Source organism: Giraffa tippelskirchi, chromosome 7, assembly GCF_054371585.1.
Source record: "Giraffa tippelskirchi isolate mGirTip1 chromosome 7, T2T-mGirTip1v1.2.pri, whole genome shotgun sequence".
NCBI lineage: Eukaryota > Metazoa > Chordata > Mammalia > Artiodactyla > Giraffidae > Giraffa > Giraffa tippelskirchi.
Window position 1 is genome coordinate 13504891 of NC_137281.1, and position 18149 is coordinate 13523039.

Genomic DNA, 18149 nt, shown 5'->3' on the forward strand with positions numbered 1-18149 from the left:
ACTGCACCATCAATGATCTGAAATGAGCTCTGGGATCCCTGAGCACTGCAGTCGGATGCCAGGAGCCAGCTGTACCTGCCAGTAGTCTGGCACTAACCCCAGGACTTAGCTTCACCTGCCAGTGGGTGGGCAACAGCCCCAGAGTCCTCAGGACTCTGACTCCATCTGCCAGTGAGCCGGCACTAGCCCTGGGGCGCCTAGTAGTCTGCAACCAGCCACCTCATGACTACACCCCGCTCCCCGCCAGACAACAGCCAGCAGCACTCACATAAGTCAGGGCCTGGCAACCAACCAGAGTAGGGGCCAACCAAGCCTATCAGATTACCCACCCTGGGAGCCCTCCATTATAGAAAGCCCCACAGAGCCCACTTAGGGGAAACCCCTAGAGCATACAGCTTGGCTGACGAGAGGGGAGTGTACTGCTAGGACACATAGGCTGCCTCCTATAGAGGGTCACTGCTCCAAGGTCAAGAAATGTAACTATGGTGCTCTGGGACAACCCAGAGGGATGGGGTGTGGAGGGAGGGGGGAGGGGGGTTGAGGATGGGGGGGGCACATGTGCACCCATGGCTGATTCATGTCATGTACGGCAAAACCCACCACAGTATTAAAGTCATTATCCTCCAATTAAAATAAATTAATTAATTAAAAATAAATAAAGAAAAATAACTCAACATTCAAAAAACTAAAAAAAAGAAAGAAAAAAAGATACGTTAACTGACCTGCCACATACATAAAAAGACAAACAGCAGCTTACACAAGATGAGATGGTAGAGGACTATGTCCCAGACGGCAGAACAAGATAAAACCCCAGAAGAACTAGGTGGAGACAGGCAATCTACCTGAGCAAGTTTTCAGAGTAATTATCACAAAGATGATAAAGAACTTAGGAGGAGAACAGATATACAGAGTGAGAAATCAGATTCTTTTTTTAACAAAAGAGCTAGAAAATATAAAGAACCACCAGAAATGAAGGATACAGTAACTGAACCCAGGACTGCCCCAGTGGTCCAGTGGTTAAGACGCTTCACTCCCAATGCAGAGGGCCTGGGTTCAATCCCAGTTCAGGGAATTAGATCCCACATGCTGCAATTAAAAAAAAAACAGATTCCACATGTTACTGCAACTAAAGATGTCACAGGCAGCAATGAAGATCCTTTGTGCTGCAAGTAAGACCAGGCACAGCCAAATAAATAAACATGCTTGTTTGTTTGTTTGTAAAAAAGGGATGGGGGTTATATGACAGTGTAGGTCTTTGAGGGTCACCTTAGAATTCTGCTTACAGTAAAAACCTTTATTAAAACACTACCTAGTGGTTCCTTATATTTATCTTATATAAGGCTTATGTTTATCTTATATAAGGCTTCCCTGTTGGCTCAGACGGTAAAAGCATCTGCCCGCAATGTGGGAGACCCGGGTTCAATCCCTGGGTCAGGGCCCCCAGCCGCCCAGGACTCCTGTTATAACCGCGGCTTGCCAGCGCCCCAGAAGCAGTCATGATGGGCAGCAAGATGGTGTCTGCCAGCAGGGTTGTTCAGGTAGTCAAGCCACAGACTCCATTCATAAGGTTCCCTGACAGAAGTTCATAGTTCAGTCGCTCAGTCGTGTCCGACTCTTTGCAACTCCATGAACTGCAGCACGCCAGGCCTCCTGTCCATCACCAACTCCCGGAGTCTACCCAAACCCATGTCCATCAAGTCGGTGATGCCATCCAACCATCTCATCCTCTGTCGTCTCCTTCTCCTCCTGCCCCCAATCCTTCCCAGCATTAGGGTCTTTTCCAATGAGTCAACTCTTCGCATGAGATGGCCAAAGTATTGGAGTTTCAGCTTCAACATCAGTCCTTCCAATGAACACCCAGGATTGATCTCCTTTAGGATGGATTGATTGGATCTCCTTGCAGTCCAAGGGACTCTCAAGAGTCTTCTCCAACACCACAGTTCAAAAGCATCAATTCTGCGGCGCTCAGCTTTCTTCACCGTCCAACTCTCACATCCATACATGACCACTGGAAAAACCATAGCCTTGACTAGATGGACTTTTGTTGGCAAAGTGATGTCTCTGCTTTTAAATATGCTATCTAGGTTGGCCATAACCTTCCTTCCAAGGAGTAAGCGTCTTTTAATTTCATGGCTGCAATCACCATCAGCAGTGATTTTGGTGCCCCCCAAAATAAAGTCTGACACTGTTTCCACTGTTTCCCCATCTATTTCCCATGAAGTGATGGGACCAGATGCCATGATCTTAGTTTTCTGAACGCTGAGCTTTAAGCCAACTTTTTCACTCTCCTCTTTCATTTTCATCAAGAGGCTCTTTAGTTCTTCTTCACTTTCTGCCATAAGGGTGGTGTCATCTGCATATCTGAGGTTATTGATATTTCTCCTGGCAATCTTGATTCCAGCTTGTGCCTCTTCCAGCCCAGCGTTTCTCATGATGTACTCTGCATAGAAGTTAAATAAGCAGGGTGACAATATACAGCCTTGACGTACTCCTTTTCCTATTTGGAACCAGTCTGTTGTTCCATGTCCAGTTCTAACTGTTGCTTCCTGACCTGCATACAGGTTTCTCAAGAGACAGGTCAGATGGTCTGGTATTCCCAACTCTTTCAGAATTTTCCAGTTTATTGTGATCCACACAGTCAAAGGTTTTGGCATAGTCAATAAAGCAGAAATAGATGTTTTTCTGGAACTCTCTTGCTTTTTCGATGATCCAGTGGATGTTGGCAATTTGATCTCTGGTTCCTCTGCCTTTTCTAAAACCAGCTTGAACATCTGGAAGTTCACGGTTCACTTATTGCTGAAGCCTGGCTTGGAGAATTTTGAGCATTACTTTACTAGCATGTGAGATGAGTGCAACTGTGCAGTAGTTTGAGTATTCTTTGGCATTGCCTTTCTTTGGGATTGGGACGAAAACTGACCTTTTCCAGTCCTGTGGCCACTGCTGAGTTTTCCAAATTTGCTGGCATATCGAGTGCAGCACTTTCACAGCATCATCTTTCAGGATTTGAAAGAGCTCAACTGGAATTCCATCACCTCCACTAGCTTTGTTCGTAGTGATGCTTTCTAAGGCCCACTTGACTTCACATTCCAGGATGTCTGGCTCTAGGTGAGTGGTCACACCATCGTGATTATCTGGGTCGTAAAGATCTTTTTTGTACAGTTCTTCTGTGTATTCTTGCCAATCCTAAACCAAATGTATCAGAAGTTCTAAGATCAGTGGGACTACCATCTCATACTTCTTCACTTTCACAGCATTCTAAGGGAAGTAAATCGCCAGACTGGCTGATGCATCAGGGTCCACCAGACACCGCAGAGATAATAAAAACTTTACCTCAGAAATACAGAGGGAAACTTGTGTCTCAAGAAGAAATTGAATTTATCCAACGTGGAGGTCCAGAATAATCACTGACAATGTGGCTGCTGTTTGTCATCAGACAAAGATGAGTCTTTGTAAAAAAGGACTTCCAGAATGACAAATGAGAAATTGTATGCTAAACAACTTTAATAAATATTCTGTAAAAAGAAAAAAAAGATGAAGTATAGAAAATTTAGATGGACACTTATATCTCCTAATTTATATATCTTGGTCAGCGTCTCTATTAGCTTACGTGATTGTTTATATACTTTATACCTTAATTAAAGTATACATTTTAAAATGTTAGCCTATTAATTTACTCTTGATTATCAAGCATAAGTGTTGAACTATTGAAAACACACAATGTCTCGTGAACCATCAAAGGCTTCCAGTAATTTCACTTTTGTTTCAGTTTCCGTTTAAACATAGAATATATTTGGCAGAATTGCAGCTTTCTGGAAGTAATTTTCCTGAACTTGAATGAGGATCCGTGAAATAATAACTCCATTATTTGTTCTTACTTCTCAATGTTTTTGCATTCACAAAGTTACTGGAGTATAACAGGCTCATTAACAAGCATATCCTACTCTAAATGATAAAAATATACCCATGGCAAAATAGGTGACTTTGTGGTATTAAGACTAGGGAGTTAACACAAAATATTATATGTAACCTGTATTCAGAAAAGAAATGCCAGAGTATAAAATGGAAAATGAGATCAAAATGAATATAGCATAGGAATAACATTTGACCAGAAATTGTAATTTATTACATTTTCAGGGGGGTTAAGAAAGTCTTGTTCTTTGGTTTATCTCTTTGTTTTGACTGTGATCATGTATACAAATCCTTTTAATCATAAACATTCTCAAACTTGAAAAAAAAAAGAAATCCCTGGGTCAGGAAGATCCCCTGGAGAAGGAAATGGCAACCCACTCCAGTACTCTTGCCTGGAAAATTCCACGGATGGAGGAGCCTGGTGGGCTACAGTCCGTTGGGTTGCAGAGTCGGACACGACTGAGTGACTTCACTTTCACTTTATGACATTAAGAACTCTAGAGTCAAACCCTTTGATTCACCCACTGCTCTCTTGATCACATGCTCCCAGTACTAGCATATATATCAGGATGGGGGCTTCATGGCGCCCCTCAGCTGTTGCCTCCTATCTCTACTCAATCTCTGTTGAATCACTCCCCGTTCTCATGATCCAGACAGCTTTGTGGATGAGGCCAGGCTGCAGAAAATTTGTACACATTATTAATGAGATCAGGAAAAGGTAGTAGGCAACTCGTGAACCGGAGGTGCAGTGAGGGAGGGGAGTGGGGAGGGGTGAAGGCTGGCTGTGGGTGGATGGGTGGGCAGGGGGCAGGGCATTGTCTTGGAGTCACAAAAGAAGACTGAGTGGGGCTTCTGGGAAAGTTTTACTCTCCTAACAAAGTGATTCAGCGGGCATGTCCTTGCCTTCTTCTACTCTCTTCTGCCTGGAAAACAGACATAACCGGTAGGGGCGCAACCGTGAAACCACACGCATGAGCTCCAAAGCCAACACATCATCACACATTGATGATGGCAGAAAAGAAGTGGAGAAAAACTCTGGGCTTCCCATGGCAGAGCTGGCATCTGGCTGAACTCAGCCCTCTCCCACCAGTTTGAAATCAAAATCATTTGCTGTTTCTATTGTCTGAGGTGGCACTAGTGGTAAAGAACCTGCTTGCTAATGCAGGAGGCATAGGAGACACGAGTTCAATCCCTGGGTCAGGAAGATCCCCTGAAGTAGGAAACGGCAACCCACTCAAGGGTTCTTGCCTGAAGAATCCCAGAGGAACCTGGCGGGCTACAGCCCATAGGGTCGCAAAGAGTCAGACACAACTGAAGCGACTGAGCACATATTTTGTGAGCCACTGACAGTCCAGCTTGCTGTTACTTGAAGGCAAGAGCCATCCTAACCAATGTCTACTTTTTAAATTTTCTTTCTTTACTTTTGGCTGCCCTGGGTCTTTGTTGCTGAATGGGGGCTTTCTCTAGTTGCGGTGTGCAGTCACTGCAGTGGCTTCTCTTGTTGCAGAGCAAGGGCTCTAGGGCACGCAGGCTTCAATAGTTGTGGCTCATGGGCTTAGTTGCCCCTCAGCAGGTGGAATCTTAGTTCCCACACCAAGGATCAAACCCAGGTCCCCTGCATTGGTAGGCAGATTCTTAAACATTGGACCACCAGTGCTGTACTTAGTTGCTCAGTCATGTTGGACTCTTTGTGACCCCATGGACTGTAGCCCCCCAGGCCCCTCTGTCCATGGGGATTCTCCAGGCAAGAATACTGGAGTGGGTTGCCATGCCCTCCTCCAGGCGATCTTTCCAACCCAGGGATTGAACCCAGGTCTCCTGCATTGCAGGTGAATTCTTTACCCTCTGAGCCACCAGGGAAGCCCAAGAATACTGGAGTGGGTAGCCTATCCCTTTTCCAGGGGATCTTCCTGACCCAGCTATCGAATTGGGGTCTCCTGCAAGGCAAGAGGATTCTTTACCAGCTGAGCTACCAGGAAAGTCCTCAAAACTTTACTTCTAGCTGAAACCTATGTATCCTGTATCAAAGTTTGGAAATTTCACAATTAAGCAGTATGACGGTCATTTTGCAGAAGAAATTGAGAATCAGAGAGGTAGTGTCCCCTGTTGGGAGTCACACAGCAGCTCCGTGGTAAAGGTCTGACTCCCACGCCTTGCATTAGACCTTCTGGCATGTGCCTATTGACCCCACGGAGCCAGATGGTGAGCAGGGGGCTCATCAATGCCTACTGAATGCATGAATGGTCTTCTCCCAGGTAGTTGAGACCCCTCCCAGCATTGACATTCTAAGACCTGTGGGTTTAGAAAGTGAACACTGACATGTATTGAAGTTTGGAATATCTTTTGAGGCTTGCCACCATTCCTATTTCTGTCTCAACCCCTACAAATGCCAATGAAATGGGAGGCTTTCAAATTCCACACCAGGCCATGGGAAATAAAGATCCCACAAAAGAAATAAATTGACTTTGACAGTGTGAGAACGTTGAGGCTACACCAGGTGGGGCGCAACAGGAGCAGCCTTCTGTTCCAAGCTGGCCTCCCCGCCCCTACCCACCCGGTCCAGGAGATGCTGGGAGCACGGTAGCAGGCAACTTCCCCAGATGTCAGAAGTGGGTGCAGTGACGGTAGCAATCAGACAGGAACACAGGGAGGCAGACTCTGTATTTCCCTCTTGACTTCTCCCTGACCCTGTCCCAGCCACCATCAGAAAAGGACCTGACTTGACATCATTTCAGCCCTTCTCACCATCCTGCTGAGGCTCCTGAAATGGGGAAACAAGAAAGAAAAAAAATTAATAATAATAACAGCAGCAACTCTAAAAAAAAAAAAGTATTTGTAGGGCTTACGGTGTTCGGGCACCTTTCTAAGATTTTCCATTTCCATGGCTTATAATGCCTGCCAGAGTCTCCTTGACATTTTTGAAACACACAAGACACACTCCTACCACAGGGCCCTTGCACTTTCTGTCCCTTCTGCCCAGAATATTTTCCCATAGATATCCACATGCTTCAGTCCCTTACATCCTTCAAGTGTTTAAATATCACCTTCCCAATGAGATTGTCTCTGACCACTCAACTTAAGAGTTGCAAAAAATCCCCAGCAGCCTCCAAAGCCCTTTCCCTACTTTATTTTTTGTCTCATCACTTATCTCCTAAAGTGCCTTCTAGGGACTTCCCTAGAAGTCCAGTGGTTAAGACTCCTCGCTCCCACTGCAGAGGGCATAGGTTTGATCCCTGGTAAAGAAACTAAGAGACAAGGGCAGGGCAACCCACTCCAGTATTCTTGCCTGGAGAATCCCCATAGACAGAGGAGCCTGGGGGGCTATAGTGCACAGGGTTGCAAAGAGTCAGACACGACTGAGCGACTCAGCACAGCACAGAAGAATTGAGATTGCACATGCTGAATGGTTTGGCCAAAAAAAGAAATTAATAGTAATGAAATGCCTTCTCTTCACCTAGAGTCTTGTTCACTGTCTTCCATTAACTGTCAGCTCCACTAGGCCAAGGGTTTGTATCTATTTGGTTCACCACTGTATCATCCCCAGGACCTAGAACCAGACCTCATAGGTACTCAGGAAATATTTGACTAAAATGAAATCCAGTGAGGTTAAAGACACGTGACTCAAGACGGGCCAATGACAGCACTGCCAATGATAGCAGTGTAGTGACATTCCCTTGGCCCTGAGTGATTCATTCAGAGATGGACATGTAACTTAATCCATGCCCATGGGAGTCTTTGCCGGGATTTATGGTAGACTTATGACGAGTATATCAAAACTCAACAACTTGTGTGCTTTAAACATGTACTGTTTCTTAGGCATCACTGACACTTTGAAAAGCAAAGGAGAAAGGGAAAGATATTCTCATCTGAATGCATAGTTCCAAAGAATAGCAAGAAAGCCTTCCTCAGCGATCAATGCAAAGAAATAGAGGAAAACAACAGATTGGGAAAGACTAGAGATCTCTTCAAGAAAATTAGAGATACCAAGGGAACATTTCATGCAAAGATGGGCTTGATAAAGGACAGAAATGGTATGGACCTAAGAGAAGCAGAAGATATTAAGAAGAGGTGGCAAGAATACACAGAAGAACTGTACAAAAAAGATCTTCACGACCCAGATAATCACGATGGTGTGATCACTCACCTAGAGCCAGACATCCTGGAATGTGAAGTCAAGTGGGCCTTAGAAAGCATCACTACGAACAAAGCTAGTGGAGGTGATGGAATTCCAGTTGAGCTCTTTCAAATCCTCAAAGATGATGCTATGAAAGTGCTGCACTCGATATGCCAGCAAATTTGGAAAACTCAGCAGTGGCCACAGGACTGGAAAAGGTCAGTTTTCGTCCCAATCCCAAAGAAAGGCAATGCCAAAGAATGCTCAAACTACCGCAAAATTGCACTCATCTCACACACTAGTAAAGTAATGCTCAAAATTCTCCAAGCCAGGCTTCAGCAATATGTGAACCGTGAACTTCCAGATGTTCAAGCTGGTTTTAGAAAAGGCAGAGGAACCAGAGATCAAATTGCCAACATCCACTGGATCATCGAAAAAGCAAGAGAGTTCCAGAAAAACATCTATTTCTGCTTTATTGACTACGCCAAAGCCTTTGACTGTGTGGATCACAATAAACTGGAAAATTCTGAAAGAGTTGGGAATACCAGACCATCTGACCTGTCTCTTGAGAAACCTGTATGCAGGTCAGGAAGCAACAGTTAGAACTGGACATGGAACAACAGACTGGTTCCAAATAGGAAAAGTGTTGGGAGCCGTTCTGGAACTACTGCTGGGTGACAAAGTCACGGCACCAATCAAGAAGAAACTGCAAAGCGTTTCTCTCCAGGATCGGAACCTTTGCTCCTTCCTGTTTCTATGCTTCTGTTGTAGCTAGCTGTGTTTCTTTCTCTCTGTTGGGAGCCGTTCTGGATCTATTGCCGGATGACAAAGTCACGGCACCAATCAAGAAGAAACTGCAAAGCGGTTTCTCTCCAGGATCGGAACCTTCCCTCCTTCCTGTTTCTATGCTTTTGTTGTGGCTAACTCTGTTTCATTCTTTGATGGCTGGAGTTGTAGGGGCTTCCATGATGAGATCATGAGAGTTCAATAAAAAGAAAAATGATCCCTTGCCCCAGAAAAACATTCCAAAAATGATTAAACCTACTGAGGCCCCTGACTGGTGGATCCCTAACATTCAGCCAGGGAATAAGGTCATGATCATTTGGAAAACAAGCCCTAAGCCTATTGTGACCTGGCCTCATGAGGAAATTGTTATTGATGACTGGAAAACTTGGGTCATGTATCAGGGAAAGTTACAGAAACTAAGCCAATTGCCTTTTCCCCTCAAAATCTAAGCACAAACAGAAAAGATATATATAAATTGTATTGTAAATAGTTTCTAGGTAACTGCAAAAGATTTCCCCTTGCCAGAAATAGTCTTGTGGTATGTGGGTAGATGGTAAACAAGCCACCACTGACAATGGCTGTACTATGAAAAACTTTGCCCTTAGCCATCACTATAGTTTTTAGTCATTGAAGCAAGATGCTGTACTCACTGTAGTAGCAGGCTGTACAAAATAAACAGATGGAATAATATGATTTATAGATTATGTTTTAATAAAATAAAAATAGGTTTCGGGGTAAACATGTAACCAAAATGTGACAATAGACTAGGAAAAAACTTTTAACACATCTTAGAATCAGGGGATGTTGATCTAAATGGAAAAATATTGTAAGAATCATTATGTAGAAGATCATATGCTATATAAATAGAGACTAAAGCAATAAAGAGTGTGGTCTTTAGGCCATCAAAAAAAAACTCTGTCTCTTTTCCTTTCGCCGACGCCATTCATCCCTTGGGGACCCCTGGACCAGCTGGAGCGGGACTCCGGCAGAAAAGGAGTACATCAAGGCTGTATATTGTCACCCTGCTTATTTAACTTCTGTGCAGAGTACATCATGAGAAACGCTGGGCTGGAAGAAACACAAGCTGGAATCAAGATTGCCGGGAGAAATATCAATAACCTCAGATATACAGATGACACCACCCTTACGACAGAAAGTGAAGAAGAACTAAAGAGCCTCTTGATAAAAGTGAAAGAGGAGAGTGAAAAAGTTGGCTTAAAGCTCAACATTCAGAAAACTAAGATCATGGCATCTGGTCCCATCACCTCATGGGAAATAGATGGGGAAACAATGGAAACAGTGTCAGACTTTATTTTGGGGGGCTCCAAAATCACTGCTGATGGTGATTGCAGCCATGAAATTAAAAGACGCTTACTCCTTGGAAGGAAGGTTATGGCCAACCTAGACAGCATATTTAAAAGCAGAGACATCACTTTGCCAACAAAAGTCCATCTAGTCAAGGCTATGGTTTTTCCAGTGGTCATGTATGGATGTGAGAGTTGGACGGTGAAGAAAGCTGAGCGCCGCAGAATTGATGCTTTTGAACTGTGGTGTTGGAGAAGACTCTTGAGAGTCCCTTGGACTGCAAGGAGATCCAGTCAATCCATCCTAAAGGAGATCAGTCCTGGGTGTTCATTGGAAGGACTGATGTTGAAGCTGAAACTCCAATACTTTGGCCATCTCATGCGAAGAGTTGACTCATTGGAAAAGACCCTAATGCTGGGAAGGATTGGGGGCAGGAGGAGAAGGGGACGACAGAGGATGAGATGGTTGGATGGCATCACTGACTCGATGGACATGGGTTTGGGTAAACTCCGGGAGCTGGTGATGGACAGGGAGGCCTGGCATGCTGCAATTATGGGGTCGCAAAGGGTGGAACATGACTGAGCAACTGAACTGAACTGAACACTTCAATAAAGTTGGAAGTAATTGTAAAGTAGATATACAATAGACAAAGTATTAAATCAGTAGCAGCTTACAAATATCTATGTAGAGAGTGGTTTTAAAAATCCAGTATTGGTGGAAAATAAATGGTTGTGTCTCTGCTTTACAGCATTAAGACAACGTTAGCAATAGGACTTTCTGCAATTATTTATTCCATGTTCTGTATCTGCACTGTCCAATACAGCTGCCACATGTGGCTGTGAACATCTGAAATGTGGTTAGTGGGACTAATAACTGAATTTTTAATGTATTAATTTAATTAACTCCATTAAGGTGAAAAGTCACATGCTGTTATTGTCACATACTGCCACAGCACAGGTTTACAACTAAAAGTTAAAAAAAAAAAAGTTATTTGAAAAAAAAACTGTATAGTTGACATACACTGAGCATACTCTGACATACTCTGAGTCATGCACTATTTATTACCTTACAAGACGCATCTTATGGAATTAACACCCCCATTTTACAGATGAGGAAACTGAGGCTCAGAAAAGAATATAGATAACTTATCCTGATTATAACAGTGAGGACTGGTTCAGCTAGGACTGGGGCTAGGGTGTCTTTGACTCCAAGACAGGGCCCTGCCTTCTGCCTCCCCACCCACCCATAGTCCAACCTCCACCCCTCCCACCTCACTGCCCTCACCTCACCTCCAGCCCACTAGTTGTCTGCTACCTTTTTCTTGAACTCCTCACTGAGCAGGTTCACAATTGTCTGTAGCTTGGCCTCATCCACAAAACCATCACCATTCTGGGCACAGAAGGGAAAGAGCACAGACATGTAGGTCTCTCACCCCCTGGGAGCTCCAGCCTCCCTCCCTGTCCAGGAACCTTGCTCAGAATCACCTTCTTTGAATGCATCAGTTTCCCATCCACAAACACTTCAAACTCCCCTGTAGCCTGGGCAGATATTTCCTCCTCCTGGGGAGGGAATGGTGGAGGTCAGCAGAGGCAAAGAACTCCCCTCCAAGTCCCTTGGGGGGACTTGGAGCCCTGATTGCCCCCCACTCTCCCAAGCCATCAGCACACTCACGAAGATTAGAGAGTTTGGAAATTGCTGCTCCAGACTCTTTCTCAGTAGGATGTACTGTGGGGAGGAGACGGGATTATGTGATCATGGGATCACAGGGTCATAGATCTTGAGAGGAGGGAAAATAGGAACCTCTTCCAGACATCATGGTCCACACTCCCCCACCTCCAAAGCTAAAACTACTTACCCGCAGGCTGTAGCTTCAGAGGCCACTGGAGGCAGAGGGCAGAGAGGAGGGAGGCAGAGAGAGGTGGAAGGAAGATACATCATTAGAATCTCCTGAAGTCCAGAGAGACACTGAAGAGCTAAGTCAGATCTTGTCCCTCCCCTGCTCAGAAGCATCTGAACACAAAAAGAACACAGTCCTCCCCGTGGTCCACAAGCCCGAACAGGATCCACCCCCATCACCTCTCTCTGCTCCATCTCTTCCCTTTGTCCCTCTGGCTCCAGCCACAGGGACCTCCTAGCTCTTCTTCCAACACTCCAGGAATGCCTTGCCTCAGGATCTTTGTACTGGCTGTTCTCTCTGCAGAACACTCTTTCCCTGGTAGCTCAAAGGCTCCTTCTCGCCCCTCTTTCAGATCATTGGTCGACTATCACCTCCTTGAGGATACTCCAGCTAACCTGTAACACCTCCCACCCAAGATGCCTTTTGTCCATAGCACTGGTCACCTTCTAAGATACTAGATAACTTGCCATGTACTGTGTTTATTGCCCATCCCTGCCCCTCCACATAAGAATGTCAGTGCCACAGGCATCTCTGACTTATTCACTGCTGTGTCTCTGATGCTGAGAATAGGGTCAGCACATGGCAGGTGCTGAATAAATACTTGTTCAGCAAATAAAATAATGAATGAATCCATGGAGTCAGAGAAAGAGAAAGAAGATGGGGAATTCTCTGGTGGTCCAGTGGTTAAAATTTCATGCTTCCACTGATGGGTGCGTGGGTTTGATCTTTGATCCTTGGTCAGGGAAACTTTGCATGAAGCACAGGTTTGACCCCCCCCCAAAAAAAAATAGAAGGAGGAGGAGATGGGCAGAGAAAGAGAGGTGGGGGAGAGGGGGAAAGAGAGATAGAAGGAGAAAGAGCTACACATCACAAGAGGAAAGGAAAAGAGGCAGTGAGTTGGAGAAAGAGCTAGAGAGAGACCATCACATGGGGGGGGAGGTAGGGGGGTACTGGAGGGGAATACAAAGCCTTATCCCTGGCCACACTCAGTCCTGGGTCTCAAGGAAGTCAAGGAAGGTCACTGCTGTTTACTCTCGTCATTGACACAAAGATTCCGCTCTGGGATCACAAATGTGGACCCCTCTGGCCTTTGTATTGGGTGTCCCCCCTTTCCCTTGCTACCCGGGTCCCCCTACTTCTATCCGACCCTCCCCACCCCACTTGGTAGCCTCATCACTGAGAAGTTGCAGCCTAAGACCCACCTCCCAAGAAAGGCTGTTTCTAAGCCCTCAGCCTCTGAAGTTCTCCCATTCCTCCTTTTCCCTCTTCCTGCCTCCATCTCCTGCCCGCACCCCAGGAAAGCAGGGCTTGGCTCAGCCCTCTGCCTCCTGAAGGCCTGCCCGGCAGCAGCAGGGGAGTGAATGAAGGAACCCAGAGCTCTCCGGTCCCAAAGAGAATGGCAGGCCCAGAGGCGGAAGCAGGTGTGAGCTGGGACAGCTCCTTACCAGTAGACCACTCGAACCATGATCTTGTTTTCCGCTTTGAGGTTCCCGCTGGTGGAGGCTAATGCGGTGGCAGGAACCGGTAAGATGGCCTGGATGGCCCCTAGGATGGGCGTCCCTGGGACATGTCCAGAAGAAGAAGCTATCAACTTGGTGGCCGATGGGTCTGTCCTCAGAGGGGACCCGCAGGATGGGGACCGTAAATCGGTGGCCAATGGAGTAAGAGCAGGAAGGGGCTCTTGGATGGGAGGAAATCCATTGGCGGCTGGTGAAACCTGCTTCACCCTCGGGGTTGGCTCAAGATTCTTGGCAGGTGACACAATGAGCGTGGGTTCAAGTTCCAGGGGCGGGCCCGAAGGCAGAGCCGAGTCGGGGAGGGGTTCCAAGGCAGGAATCAGGACCCGAGATGGGATCGGGGTTGGGATCGGGTCCGGAGTTGGGATCTGGACCGGAGTTGGGGACCGGATCAGTGTCGGGGTCTGGATCGGTGTCGGGGGCCGGACAGGAGTCGGGGGCCGGACGGGAGTCGGGGGCCGGACCGGAGTCGGAGGCCGGACCGGAGTCGAGGGCGGGACCGGAGTTGGGGTCCGGACCGGCGTTGGGGTCCGGATGGGGGTCAGGGTCCGGATGAGAGCCGGCGTCCGGACCAGAGTCGTGATCCGGGTCGGGCCCGAGTCCGGGCCCGGAGTCGGAGTCCGAACCTGGATGGAGGTCTTGCGCAGGGTCGAACCCCGGACCGGAGTCGAGGCCCGGACCGGGGTAGGGGCTGGGGTCCGCGGCTGTTTGTTCATGGGGTTCCGCGGCGCACCCCCGGTAGCCAGGGTGGGGATCCCGCCCGACCCTCCTGCCTTGGGGCGGGAAGAGCCTCATCAGCACAGGATTCTAGCGACCACAATGCGGCGCTGTTGCGCAGGGTTCCATTGGGCGCGCGGATTCTACTGCTCTGAGCCGGGGATGGGGCGGGGACCTCTGGATCTCACCTGATAACTCTCACCCCCTGAATCCCTACCTCCAGTTGCCAATGTCCTTAATGTTCAGGCATTCACTATATGTTTATCGAGCGCCTGCAATGTGGGCCCTCCTGATCTGGGTGACTCTTCGGACACAGCAGTCAGGAAAGACCCGGTCCGGAGATCAGGCTCCATGTCCAGCAGGGGAGATATGCGAGTGTCCGACTCTGCGATCCCAGGGACTGTAGCTCACCAGGCTCCTCTGTCCATCGGATTCTCCAGGCAAGAATACTGGAGTGAGTTGCCATTTCCTCTTCCAGGGGTTCTTCCTGACCCAGGAATGGAGCCTGTGTCTCTTGCACTGGCAGGTGGTGGATTCTTCACCACTGAGCCACCTGCAAAGCCCAGGGGAGATATACCGCTTACTAAACAATGACATTCCAGTGATGTCTGAGTGAGGGTGGAGGAGGCAGAGGCAGAGGAGTTAGAGATATGGTGAGGAAACATGGGGACTTGTGGGATCCCAGCAGAGGTGCTAGAGTCAGTCTGAGGCAATCAGAGAAGGCTTCCTAGAAGAGGTGACCTGGAGAAGAATAACAACAGATCTTACATTCACATAGTGCTAAATGCTATGCACACGCCCATAGCTGGTATGTGGCAGAACCAGGATTCAAACCACAGCCATCAGACTCCAGGGTCCCGACACAGAGCCCTGGGCACAGGGCTCTATCACACTGTGAGCTCCTCCATGGTGGTAACTTGTCTGGCTCACTGCTGAATCCCCAGCTCCTACAACAAGGCCTGGCACACAGTAGGCACTCAATAAATGTCTTTTTATTTTGAAACAGCTTTTAAAATATAATTTTATTTATTTTTGACTGTGCTGGGTCTTTGTTGTTGCTCAGGCTTTTCTCTAGTTGCAGTGAACAGGGACTATTCTCAAGTTGTGGTGCTCTGGCTTCTCACTGCAGTGACTTCTCTTGTTAAGGAGCACAGACTCTAGGATGTGCAGAGGCTTCAGTAATTGCGGTTCCCGGGCTCTAGAGCATGGACTCAGAAGTTGTGGCACACGAGCTTAGTTGCTCCATGGCATGTAGGATTTTCCCAGACCAGGGATAGAACCCGTGTCTCCTGCATTGGCAAGTGGCAGATTCTTTACCATTGAGCCACCAGGGAAGCTCCTGCAACAGTTGTAACACTTACCAAAAGTTGGGAAAATAGTACAGAGAATCCCAGTGTAGCTTTCACTCAGCTTTCCTCAATAACAACATCTTAAGTTACTACAGTACATTATCAAAACCAACTAGTCCATACTATTAGGTCAGGTACAGACCTTATTCAGATTCATGGAAGAGTTTCAAGCAGAAGCCTACAGTGCTTCTCAACCTCTGAGAGTCCTTCCTGTGCTAAATTTTGGGCCTGGGTTCCCAAAACCAGGAGGATCAAGAAAGACTGAAGTTTCTGTGTGATGCTGGGTAAGCCTCTACCACATCTTTGGGCTTCAGTTTGCCCCTCTGTGAAAAGAACTTGAAACAAGCTTTCCTCTTATAGCATAATATTGAGAACTAACATTTACTGAGCAGCTATCTATCATATGCCAGCCTCTGTTATAAAACGCTTGTAGTTATTAACTCACTACTCACAACCTTCTGAAGCAGATTCTATTACTAGACTCATTTTACAGAAGAGAGAGGTAAAGTGACTTGTTTGAATAAGTGGCAGAACCAAGATCTGAACCAAAGCAGTCGGATTTCTATGTGTTTGTAAGCTTTGGGTTTTTTTTTTATTTATTTGTTTTGGCTGCATCGGATCTTAGTTGCAGCATGCTGGATCTTTCCTTGTGGCCCATGAACTCTAGTTGTGGCACACAGGCTCAGTAAGCTTGTGGTGCACAGGCTTTTGTTGCCCTGAGGCAAATGGGATCTTAGTTCCCACTAGGGATCAAACTCCTGTATTGCAAGGCAGATTCTTAACCATTGGACCACCAGGGAAGTCCCTGGCTAGGTGAGGTGGTGGGGAATTGTCTTTGTTTTTGCTTTTTTTGGAGTGGTCATTTAGGTTACTTTATTTACTATTGCCATTGTGCTAAATGCAGTAAGTGTACACCTGAAAGATTTAAAGCTCTGCCAAAAGAGGAAAAAAGGACCAGTTTCTCCTTGGTGTGGAATACCTTACACCTTAGTCCTCTGGGGCTCTCCCTCCTTTCACCTTTAAAGTGAAGGATTTGGACCAGAATAACTTTCTCTTCCCTGTAAGCACTGATCATCCAAGATGGTCTTCCCTGCCCCAGAAGCTGCTAGCTTAGGCTAAGCCTACAGCAGCCTGTGAGGCAAAGCCATGGAATAAACCCTGTGTTTTAAAGGGCCTGCTGACTCGGGTGTGGGACTCTTCCCTTATGGTGGTGAATCAGAACTCTGACCATCGCTCTTTGATAATCCAGCCAGTACTGTTCCTGTGATGACTCAGAGATGTGTACAGTGATGCTGCCAAGATTCTGAGACAGGTAAGTCATCCTTAACACAAGGAACTACATCAAAGAGAGAGCCCACGGGATTCAGCTGCCCACTTTCAGATTTTACGGCGTCATTGATCAAAAACACGTGATGAGGGTAAGGTATCTTTCCATCTTTGTTTTTAAACTGAGTTCTGCACTCTTGGCAGATGGCATAATTTGTTCAAGGCAGCAAAGACTTGGGCTCTGAATAGCAACTTCGTCTTTGAAGGAATAATGGGGCTGGTGTTGATGTCTGCCTTTAATCTCAATTTAAATATTATTTGATGATAGGCTTTTGCTTCCATGTCCATATTCCCTCCCCCTTTTTTTTCTTTGATTTTTACTTTTTGGCTGTTCCACGTGGAATGTGGGATCCTAGCTCCCCACCAGGAATCAAACCTGAGCCTCATGCATTGGATGCGTGGAGTCTTAAACACTGGATCACCAGGGAAGTCCTTCAATGTCCACATTCCTTAATGGTACAGATAATCCTCATGACACAGAAGTTCAATATGGTGAAACGTGAAAGAGGAGTTTGTACATATAGGTATGTATCCAATATGATATGTGTCGACTAAATTAAAAGAATATATGTAAATCAACTACACTTCAATAAAAAATTTTTTAAAAAGAATATGTGGATCTCTTGGCTGATGTCCTTCATAGAAGGACTCCTTCATTTGTTGTTACTTTTCTCACTGTTCTCTCATCTTTCACCCCTATGGTTTTGCTCATTTCCAAAGGTGTTTGGGCACTGTCCCAGCCATTAGAAAATATGCGGAAGGAGGACTGGCAGAAATTGGCTGATGTGGGCTTTTTAAAAAATTCATTCATTTATTTATTTGGCTGTACCACACCACACGGAGAAGTGTGGAGTCTTAACTACTGCAGAGCCAGAGAGGTCCCGATGCAGACTTTTAATAGCTTCAGTGGTCGAAGTAGTATTAGATGTATGATGCACTGTTTTAGGATAGTCCTCAAATTTAGGAAGGTATCCCCCTCTCCACTAGATCTTAGACTTGCTCCATCTCATTAGGGAGGAGCTGCAACAATTACCCTACTCTCTGAGCCTCCCATTCCTCTGTACAATAGGTTCTTTCTGTTCTCACCACCTGGTTCTGTTTGTTTGCCTGCCACACACAGTACTTACATCTAGTATTAATAACAAATCCTGACTTTTGGTAGAAAAAGGGACACTCTTTTGCCCACATATTCCATGTGATTTGAACAGGCTAACCTTAATCCCTGCCAC

The 18149-nt window shown here is 46.3% G+C and overlaps 2 protein-coding genes and 1 long non-coding RNA gene across 4 annotated transcripts; 2 read left to right on the forward strand and 1 right to left on the reverse strand.

The window, feature by feature from the left end:
- The first annotated feature begins 1496 nt into the window (after positions 1-1496).
- On the forward strand, positions 1497-3530 carry LOC145515605 (alpha-ketoglutarate dehydrogenase component 4-like). The gene is made up of 2 exons (XM_081516426.1): positions 1497-1581; positions 3160-3530. Exons 1-2 carry the CDS (start codon positions 1497-1499, stop codon positions 3399-3401), a joined length of 327 nt encoding a protein of 108 aa, XP_081372552.1. The 3' UTR covers positions 3402-3530.
- A 3021-nt stretch (positions 3531-6551) lies between these two features.
- Positions 6552-14295, reverse strand: SELENOV (selenoprotein V). Of its 2 annotated transcripts, none has more exons than XM_081516423.1 (6): positions 13457-14295; positions 11970-11994; positions 11786-11839; positions 11599-11673; positions 11404-11503; positions 6552-6670 (listed from the first exon to the last, which is right to left on the reverse strand). In XM_081516423.1, the coding sequence occupies exons 1-5, from the start codon at positions 14242-14244 to the stop codon at positions 11414-11416; spliced, it is 1032 nt and encodes a 343-aa protein (XP_081372549.1). In that variant the 5' UTR covers positions 14245-14295; the 3' UTR covers positions 6552-6670; positions 11404-11413. The 2 variants fall into 2 exon arrangements, with proteins under 2 accessions (XP_081372549.1, XP_081372550.1); XM_081516424.1 differs by having other exon boundaries at positions 11399-11503.
- A 103-nt stretch (positions 14296-14398) lies between these two features.
- On the forward strand, positions 14399-17531 carry LOC145515607 (uncharacterized). Its single transcript, XR_014060937.1, has 3 exons — positions 14399-14699; positions 16844-16906; positions 17277-17531. It is a non-coding gene; the product is annotated as an uncharacterized LOC145515607 (long non-coding RNA).
- The last annotated feature ends 618 nt before the right edge of the window (positions 17532-18149 follow it).

Bases quoted from the DNA above. Each gene is read 5' to 3' on its own strand.
- LOC145515605 (XM_081516426.1), top strand. From the start codon at position 1,497: ATGATGGGCAGCAAGATGGTGTCTGCCAGCAGGGTTGTTCAGGTAGTC. The intron at 1,582-3,159 runs GTTCATAGTTCA...TTTTTTGTACAG, and splicing joins CATAAGGTTCCCTGACAGAA to TTCTTCTGTGTATTCTTGCC.